At 57.1% G+C, this 10,031-nt stretch overlaps 1 protein-coding gene across 1 annotated transcript; it reads right to left on the reverse strand.

Annotated features, from left to right (window-relative positions):
- Positions 1 to 1,215: 1,215 nt before the first annotated feature.
- Positions 1,216 to 9,266, reverse strand: SYNGR4 (synaptogyrin 4). The gene is made up of 4 exons (XM_014795124.2): positions 9,070 to 9,266; positions 3,289 to 3,526; positions 1,917 to 2,056; positions 1,216 to 1,609 (listed from the first exon to the last, which is right to left on the reverse strand). The coding sequence occupies exons 1-4, from the start codon at positions 9,160 to 9,162 to the stop codon at positions 1,376 to 1,378; spliced, it is 705 nt and encodes a 234-aa protein (XP_014650610.1). The 5' UTR covers positions 9,163 to 9,266; the 3' UTR covers positions 1,216 to 1,375.
- Positions 9,267 to 10,031: the final 765 nt, after the last annotated feature.

The raw sequence follows: 10,031 nt of genomic DNA on the forward strand, positions 1-10,031 counted from the left end.
TTCTCATTCGTTGCCAACTAATTCCAGAAACAGATGTCTGATTGTTCTAGAAGAGCCAGAAGGTGCTAGAGCTGCACTGTCCAGTATGGTAGCCATTAGCTACATGTGACCATTAGCTACATGTGACCATTAGCACTTGAGATGTGGTGAGTCCCAATTGAGATGTGCTGTCAGTGTAGAATACATAATGGATTTTGAAAACTTAGTACGAAAGGATGTAAGATACCTCATTAATTTTTATATGGATGACATGTTGAAATGAACATATTTTGGATATGTTGGATTAAATAAAATATACGAAAATTAATTTCACTTGTTTTGTTCTATTTTTCTTTCTCTTTTTGCTGAAGAAGATTAGCCCTGAGCTCACATCTGTTGCCAATCTTCCTCTATTTTATACGTGGGTCGCCACCACAGCATGGCTGACAATGGTGTAGGTCCATGCCTGTGATCCGAACCCCCGAACCTGGGCCACTGAAGTGGACCATGCCAAACTTAACCACTAGGCCACAGGGCTGGCCCCTGGTTCTGTTTCTCTTAATGTGGCTACTAGACAATTTAAAATCTTGCCCCCTGTGGCTCGCATTATATTTCAGTTGGACAGTGCTGGTCTAGATACCCCAGGCCCATGGTGCTGGATGCTAGGTGCTGAGTGAAGGCAGGCCCTCCTGGACACAGCCCCCGTCCCCATCACCCCCTTAGTGGGCGCTTCACCCACTGGGGTTACCTGCTTGGCCCTGAAAGGCAGGAGCGTTCTATGGCCTGTGCACAAGTCCCCGATTACCTTCAGGGTTCTAGAATAAAATCCCTCTCTTCCCCAAGACAGTCTTTAAATATTTGAAGGCAAGGATTTCCCCTGATCTCATTCATGGACTTGCATCCCCTGTTCCTTCAACGACTCCTCACAGGGCATGGTTTTGAGTTGGGTGCCTTGTCACTGGGGTGAGGGAAGGGCGTGGGCTTTGGCGTCAGCGACAGGGCGGGTCCCAGTGTCGGCCTCAGTTCTTAGTGCTGTCTCCATGGGCAGAAGCATTTTCTCTCCCTGAACTCAAGCTTCCTCAGCTGTACAATGGGGCGCCTCGTGCCTCCCTCCTGTGGCCAGTGTGACGAGTAAAGAGCTCTGCGTGTGACAGGCCTGAAAGAAGGGCTCCCTTGTCACCACCTCTAATCTGCCACTATCGCGATGGTACCCAGATGGAGAGTCCAGGAGGCGGCATGGAAATGTCACCCACTGCAGAGACCCCCGAGGTGACCTTGAAGGATTTCTCCCTGCCCCCGGCCACTGACGGGACCAGAGTGGAACAGACGTGAGGACAGAGGGCTGTTTCAGAAGCCCTTCGGGAGGGAGGATTCTCTTTACTGCTGTGGAGGATGCCTAGTTGTCGGGCATCATAGCGAGGCGAGGGGCCTTCGGAGTGGTCAGGTAGGGGGACGGGGTCGAGCTGGCGTAACTCAGGTTGTTGGGGCCGGTGGCGGGCGTGCTGACGGGGCTGGCGGCCAAGGGCGGGGAGAGGGAGGTCAGCACCACGCCCCCCTCATCCAGGGAGCGCTTGTAGGGGACGGGAGTGTCATGTTGGAGGTCCTGGAGGGCCAGGTAGGCCTGGAATATCTGTGGGCAGAGAAGGGCATGCTGAGGGCTGGATTGGGCTGGCAGGGGAGGAGAGGGGCCAGGCTGGGGACTGGCCTGGGATGGAGCTGCGGGTATGGCTGTGCCCCCTGCTCACTGGACACGGGCTCCCGGCACAGTCCCTAATGCTGGGCCACGTCTGCTCATCTGCTCAGAGGAGGGGCGCCTTCTTTCCAATTTGCCCAAAGGCACGGAAGGGGCTGGCTGAGGCCCTGGGAGGACCACCCCCCCCAAGTCCCAGGGGAGCTCAGTGGGAGCAGAGGGCGCCTGGGGCGGGGCTCATCCTCACCCAGACGAGGATGGAGAAGAAAGCGAAGGTGATGGCGGCCTTGGCGCTGCTGCTGCCCAGGAGGAACTCTTTGGGTGGCGAGTGCTGCCACTGGTTGGCCAGGAAGCAGAAACCCACGAACCAGACGCCTGTCCAGAGGACTGGGGGGTCGCGAGGAGAGAAGAGGGGCGGGGGAGAGGCGGCTTAGGCTTAGGGTTGTGGAAAGCGGGGGGCTGGGGTCTCGCTGCCTGCGTGGCCTCTCCCATCTGTACTGTCCACCACGGGAGCCACCGGGCACAGGTGGCTGTCTACATTTCAATTAAAATAGAAGTAAAAACAAATTCAGCCCCTCGGTCGTCTGGCCACACTTCAAGCGCTCAGTAGCTACAGGTGGCCAGCGGCTCCTGCGCAGGTACAGAACATGCCCACCCTCACAGAAAGTTGTACTGGCCTGCCCTGGACTCAGCGACCTTTGAGGGACCTCCCAGCCCTGAGATGCTGGGACTGGCCCTGTGCGGAGGAGGAGGAGAGGGAGGAGGAAGGGGAGGAGGAGGGGGAGGAGGGGAAGGAGGAGGAAGGGGAAGAGCTGAGATGAGCCAGGCTGAGAGGAAGCAGCCCGGGGCTTGAGGAAAAGGAGCACACATTCATTTAGCGCTTACTGTGTGCCAGGCTCTATCTAGGGTGCTGGCAGCGGTCAGGAGGCGAGACTTTGCTTTAAAGCCCGGATCTGCCACTCAGCAGCTGTGCGCCCAGTTACATACCCTCCTCAAGCCTCGGTTTCCTCCTCTGTAAAGTGGGAATACGAACAGGGCTCACCTCCTCGGGGGGCTCTGAGGAAGAAGTGAGAGCAGGCACCTGGAGCCCTTGACTCCGTGCCCAGTACATGTCAACGTTACTCCAGGCTCCTTTCTCTCATTTCATCCTCACAAAGACCCTGCAAGGTGGGGGCTCTCATCCCGGCTTCTCCTGAAGCTCAGAGAGGGGAGGAGACCCACTCAGGCCCCCAGAGCCAGGAGGCGCTGGAGTTGAGATTCCAAACCCAGGTCTGCTGGCTCCGTGCTCTGAACCCCACCTCCTGCCACCAGGTGGCTTTTCAAGAAACGTTCTCTGGGGACGGGAGGCAAACGCGAAGAAAAGCCAGGCCGAAGGGAGGCTTCTAGAATTAGCCTGGGGGTCAGAAGAGGTGACCCTGCCACTGAGTCTAAAGGACGAGGAACAATTCCCCTGGAGGAGACAGCGGGTGTAGAAGAACTGCGAGAAGGGAGGGATGAAGCTCTGGGTCGCGTGTGAAGGACAGTCGGAGGCTGGCTGGGCGGTGTCCTGGGGGCCTTGGGGAGTCAGGGGCTGGGAGTAGGGGCAGGGCAGCTCTCGGCGGGTGTCCCCAGGGGCTCACCGGCCAGGATGAAGTCCAAGAGCTGGAAGGCCGTCTTGAAGCGGGTGCTGGCGAGGCGGCTCTGGTGGGCATCCAGGGCGAGGAAGCCCAGGCAGCTGAGGAAGGCCAGGAGGCCAGCCCCCGCGGAGAAGCTGCAGGCCGTGTTGCTGCTGTTGAGCACGCAGAGGAGCTGCGACGAGTCGGTCTTGTTCTGGTAGCCGTCCGTCAGCAGGGAGGAGAAGATGATGAGCGAGAAGACCTGTGGATGCAGGAGGAGGATTCCCGGGGGCCAGAGCGGAGCTCAGCGTCGCCCCAAACCCACTCATCCTCCCGGGTCCCCCATCTGTGGACGGCGGGCCCTGCCCTACACCCACTGGACGGTTCTGGACCCTCCCTCCCTGTGACAGCCTCAGCGCCTTCAAGCCCGGTCCCTCCAGTTGCCCTCACCCCTCTTCTCTATCCTAGCTCAGGCCCCTTCTCCTGGGCCCTCGCCTCAGCCTCCTCCGCCTCCCCAGCCTCCCTGCCTCCAGTCTTACCCCTTCTAGTCCAATTCTCCACGGCCCCAGAGGGGTCTTTCCACACCCTGCCCCTCCTCCCTCACAGCCCCCCATGGCTCCCTAGCACCCCTGGGACAGTCCCAGCCCCTCAGCCTGGCTGTTGCGACCCTGCGTGGCCTCTGCTCTCCTCTCTCTTTTAATTTCGTCTCTCCCCACTCACCTCTGCCTCTCTCCCAGGCTCCCCTTCTGCCTCCCCAAACAGGTACCTGCCACCAAACCCAGGTACCAATATGAAATGCTTAGCACAGTGCCCAGGACACATGAAGAGCTCAGCAAGTATTTGCCGTCATGGTCACTCTCTCTGCCTCCAAGCTCCTCCTCTGCCTGCAGCTTCCTCCTCCCTCCCGGCTCGGCTAATTCCTATCCATTTTTAAAAATATATTTGTGAGGTATTCCAAAGACACAGAAAAGTTGGAGAGAAATGTGACAAACATCCAGTACCTAACAAATATTACCATTTTGTTTTTTTTTTTTTTTTTGCTTCAGGACTTTTTTTTTAAGCAAATACAACCTCACTGATGTGCTAGCCCTGTCCATCATCTGTGCACGCTGCATACAGCATGCTTGTCTGCCACGGTGTTTATTTATTAAACCCCACCAGAGCACCTCATAACCAGTAGCCTGTGTCATCCTTACAACCACCCTAGGATGCAGGCACTACTAACAGCCTGTTTTTTAGATCATGGAACTGAGGCACAGAGAGGGTGAGGAATTGCCCAAAGTCGCTCAGCCTGGATTTGAAGCGAAGCTGTCTGGCTCCTGGGTCTGCTATAACCCCCGCTCTACTGCCTCAGGCTGGACCAGACTCCTTGAGAGCAGGGGATCCTATCAATGCAATTCAGTGAAAATGTTAAGTGATTATTTGTCTCGGACAGTCACAATGCTACATGGAAAGGTTCATGCCGGATATGGAAGGATCTGGTGTGTGTAAGGGGTGGGCGGTGGGAGCTCGGTCCAGGAAGGCTTCCTGGATGAGGTGACGCCTGTAAGGAGTGTTGCAGGGTGAGAAAGGCTAAGGAATGGGGGTTGTCTGGAGGGCAATAGGGAGCCATGGGAGGGCTGTGAGCAGGGGAGGGGCAGGGTCAACTCTGGATGAATGAAGAGCCCTCTGGGGCCACTAGAGATGGACTGGAGCGGGTGAGACTGGAGGTTGGGAGGCCAGAGAGGAGGCTGGGGCCTGGGGTCAGGGAGAGAGTCAAAGTTTGAGCCGAAACTGAAGTCATGGGGCTGGGTTTAGGAGGAAACAAGGTGAGATCTGAGCTGCACCTTAAAGAATGAGGAGTTTTTCAGGCAGGCAGAGGAGGAAGGGCATTCCAGGTGGGGCAAACCGTGTGTGCAACAGCCAGACGCTGCAGCATGGGGCTCCTTCAGGGATTGGAGAGAAATCTCCTTTGAGGGATCAGGTGTGAGATGAGGCTGGGAAAGTGGGCAGGAGCCAGACCCTCAGAGGCCTCGAACCCCAGACCCGGGGGCCTGGCCTTGGGAGCCACGGAAGGTGAAATTCCTTACTTGAATGTAATTTTTTGCATGGAAGGGTTCTGAGTAGAGGACTGCCAGGCTCAGACCTGGGAGTCAGAGCAGATCTCTAGGGTCGTGATGGACTGGAGTGGGCAAGACAAGAGGCCAACAGATCAGAGAGGAGATTGGTGGGAAGGCGCAGGCAGAGACACTGAGGTCTGAGCTGAGCCCGGAGCTCTGGGGAATCTCCAGCGATATTTAGGACGTAAAATTGGACTTGGTGACTGATTGGATGTGGTGATGCTGGGGACCTAAGCAGAGGAGTAGGCGAGGGGAAGGGAATTCAGGGGAGTTTGAACTCCCCCTGGACAGGGTGCACATGGGACCCTTCTCTCTGTTCTAGCCCCAGCGCCAGATTGGAGCTCAGCACATGTGTGTCAAAAGAGTGAACCACCTTGGCCCTTCTTCTTTGCCCTTGACCTGCCCTTCAGAGTGGGGGTGGGGGAGGCAAAGGATGGACCCCTAAACTCCTCAGCCTCTGGCCTTCCTGCTCTCTCCTTTGCCTTTTTTTTTTTTTAAATGTTATAGTTATTTATTTATTTTTCTTTCTTTCTTTCTTTTTTTTTTTTTGTGAGGAAGATCAGCCCTGAGCTAACATCCACGCAAATCCTCCTCTTTTTTTTGCTGAGGAAGACCGGCTCTGAGCTAACATCTATTGCCAATCCTCCTCCTTTTTTTTTCCCCCTAAGCCCCAGTGGATAGTTGTATGTCATAGCTGCACATCCGTCTAGTTGCTGTATGTGGGACGCGGCCTCAGCACGGCCGGAGAAGCGGTGCGTCGGTGCGCGCCCGGGATCCGAACCCGGGCCGCCAGTAGTGGAGCTCGCACACTTAACCGCTAAGCCACGGGGCTGGCCCTCTCCTTTGCCTTAATTGCCTTCTCTGAATAACAGTAACAATAATAACAACACGTGCCTTCTTTTTTTTTCCTCTGAGGAAGACTGGCCCTGAGCTAACATCCGTGCCCATCGTCCTACATTTTGTATGTGGGACACCAGCACAGCATGGCTTGAGGAGCAGTGTGTCGGTCTGAGCACGGGATTCAAACCTGCGAACCCCAGGCCGCGGAAGCGGAGCACGTGAACTTAACCACTACACCACCGGGCCGGCCCCGACAGGTCTCTCCTTTTGTCCAGCACTTGGGCATTAACCAGGGGCATTCACATCCATTCCTATCTCGGAGCTGAGGAACCGCGTCCATAGAAGGGGAGCGTCTTGCCCTGCTGGTCTGAGGCAGACCAGGTCAAGGTCAAGGGTGGGAAGCCCATTGATGGTTTCTGAGTCCGGGTTCATTTTACCTGCACTGCCTTCTAGAAGCCTCGCAGCAGCCCCACGTGGTGGATGCTGCTAACTCGTTTCTGTTTCACAGGGGACAGACCGAAGCCATTATGGTGGCATGCAAAGAGCCGGTCGCATCTGACTCCGCCAGCTGTGCGGCCTTGGGCAAACTGTTCAGCTCTTGGGGCCTTGGTTTCCCAGTCTGTCTCTGTGCTGTGAAGAGGGGCATGCAGGGTGGGGGCCTGGCCCTGAGGATAGTTCTCATGATTGGCCCAGAGAGGGCAAGCGGCCTCTCAAGGTCAATCAGCGGTGGAGGGGGGACTGGAATCCAGTCTTCCTGACTTCCAGGCCCGGGCGCTGTCTGTCCACTGACCCCAAAAACCTTATGCTGTGGCTTGAGCCCAGGGCTCAGCTGGGCCAGAGGGACCCTAGCCCTCTGAAGCCTGAGTCCCACCTCCTTCCACGCCCTCCCTGGCCTGTCCCCAGGGAGGGAGCAAAGATTCATCAGTGAAGGCACCAGCTGGCAGGCGGCAGTGAGAGGAACAAGGGCACCAGCTGCCCAGAGACTCCCTACTGAGGAGCCAGGCCAGGGGGGAGGGAGGAGAGGGCTGGAGGGAGGGAGGAGGGAGGCGGCAGGCAAAGTCTGTGACCGGAACGTCTGGCACAGTCGGCAGCCCTTCCCTCCCCGTTCCCCACCCCAGCCCACACCAGCTGGGCCTCCTTCTCCCTCCCCACCCTCCACCCGCCCTTCCTTCCGAAGCTTTGGAGGCACGAGAATCCCTTCCACTTGCTCGCCAGCTGGGTGATGTCCCTAGGCAAGTCACTCAACCTCCGTGAGCCTCAGTTTCCCCCGGGGTCAAACAGGGGTAATGATGCCCGTGTCACAGGGTCGTGGTGAGGAGCAGAAGGGCTAACACCAGGGAGGGACCTGAAACGGGGACACAGAACTCGTAATTCCCCTGGGTGAGAACAAGGGACACAGTCTCCCTCACCCTGGGCCCGCGCCACCCATCTCTCTCCTTGCTCACACGCCATGATTTGTTCCGATAATAATTGCTATTTGTGGAAAGATTACTATTTGTCAGGCCCATGCCAATCACTTTATAGGCAGAAACTTGTTTCGTTTTCACAACAGTCCTTCCTCTGACCAGGGCACTCCATCATCTTTGTACAGATGAGAGTACAGAGGTTCAGAGAAATCAAGTCACTTCCCCAGGGTCACACAGACACAGAGTGACAGGCAAGTTATCAAACAAAACCGGGCACTTTTGAGAATGAACAGTGGTGCTACAGATGATTATGCCAAAAATGGCCCAGGCAAATGGAGAAATATGTCACCCTATGCGGACAGCATGTGGCCGAGCCAGGATTCGAAGCCAGGATTCGAAGCCAGGCCCGTTTGATTCTTCTCCGACCACAGGTTCCAGACAGGGTAGGGAGGAGATACTCTGGATTAGCACCCCAGGGTTCAATCCAGGGCACCCCACCTACTCCCATGACCCCGATCAAGTCTCATCATCTCCCTGGGCCTCAGTTTCCAGCTCTGTCGAAGGAGGGCAATGGGTGCAGCAGAGCTGAAAGCCCGGAGTCGCAGCTCTGACCTCAGGTACCGAGGTCCAGAGAGGAGCAGTGACTGGCCCAAGGTCACACAGCAAAGCCTGGGCGGAATGAGGATTGGAGCCCAGGTGTCTTGCCTCTTCAAGAATGTGGTGACGATTAAACGCATGCACGCAAAGCCCTTGCTTGGCACAGTGCCTGGCCCACAGGGACCACCAACCCCGGGTGTCTCAGGTCTGCGTCACACCTTCTCTTCCCACCTCTGTGTGCCTCTTGCTTCCTGGGGGCCCCAGCCCCTGCTCCTCTCCCAGCCCTCTTCTGAGAGGTGGGAAATGAACGGGCTCTGGCATCTCACAGACCCCAGTTTGAATCCCGGCCCTGCTTCCTGCTGTGTGACCTTCGCCAACGCTGTCCAATGGAACTTTCTGCCACGACGGAAACGTTCCGGATCTGCGCTAATAGGAGAGCCACCTGCCACGTGTGGCTGTCGAACACCCGAAATGTGGCCGCCGTGACTGAGCAACGGAGTATTTCCTTTTAATTAGTTCAGATGGAAATAGCGATCGCCACAGGTGGCTTGTGGCTACCCCCCTGGACAGCGCAGCCTTACAGAAATGATTTAACTTCTCTGATCTTCGGTTCTCTGATCTCAAAGACGGGGCTCAGAGCCCCCACTTCGAAGGGCTGTTTCTTCCTATGAGAGTTAGCAAGTGCTCAGAACAGCGCAGGGCCTCCGGCGACAGGTGACTCCAGTTATTAGCTCCCTTTTGCTTTGTTCCCTGCCCCACCCCCGGCCCCTTCCTGCACCCCACGCCCTCCGCACTGTGTCTGAGAGGTGAGAACTCCCGTGTCCCATCACCCACGGGGCAGTCGGGCCGCAGGAGGGCCTCACCCCTGCCAAGATGCGCGCGATCGTCTTCGGCCTCTTCAGAAACTGCACGGCCTCACTGTCGGCCAGGTCCTGGAGGCTCTCCGGGATGTGCATGGCGGTCGCTCTGCTCCCGGGGCCCCTGGAGGCGGGAGCAGGGATGCTGGGCGCTGCCTGCTGGGCGCCGCCGTCCAGAGGCTCCAGGCCCACCTGGGGCTCGGCTGCTGCAAGACAAGACGGATGGCGTGAGGTTCGAGTCGGAGGTGCGGGTGAAGGGGCTGCCCCCAGGAGTAGGGGGCACGAGATGCGGAAATGAGGGGTCCCAGGAATGGGATTGTGTGGGGTGAGGGGTCTGCCGGCGTTCTTAGGAGTCGGGGCAGGGGGCGAAGGGCTGCTGGGGGTCCCATGAGTTGGGGTACAGGGTAAGGTGGCTACTGAGAATTCCAAAGGTAGGGTTACAAGGTGAGGGGACTTCTGGGGGTCCTAGGAATGGGGGGCACAGATGAGGGGGCTGCTGGGGGCTCAAGAGTCAGGAATGCAGGCTGAGAAGGCTGTAGGGTGAAGGGGCTGCCAGGGGTCCCAGAGGTGGAGGTGCAGGTGGAGGCAGTCCCAGGCCAGGGAGAAGAATGGGGACAAGACTGGAGTGTTGGGGTCAGGTCCCTGACACCCCCATATTTTAAGGGCTGTGTTCTCTCTGGGAGAGGACAACAAGTGGGGTTTATCAGGGATTAGGGCATGCTGGGATGGAGATCAGAACCCCTGGGAGGTCTTAACCAGGGGAATCCCTTTCAAGTTTTGGGGTGACGGCACCCATAATGGAGAACCCAGGTATATTTTAGGCTGTCCTTGTGATTTGGGGCTATTTCCTTAGAATAAGGGCCTCCCTTTAGAATTCAGCTCCATCTTCATAAAAGTGCATTTCCTCGAGCTGGGGGTCTGGACCTCAGATGTGCGGGGAACATGGGCTCAGAACTGAGCTGTCCCCT

Source organism: Ceratotherium simum, chromosome 33 (genome assembly GCF_057802395.1).
Source record: "Ceratotherium simum simum isolate JZ-2026a chromosome 33, ASM5780239v1, whole genome shotgun sequence".
NCBI classification, from domain to species: Eukaryota; Metazoa; Chordata; class Mammalia; order Perissodactyla; family Rhinocerotidae; genus Ceratotherium; species Ceratotherium simum.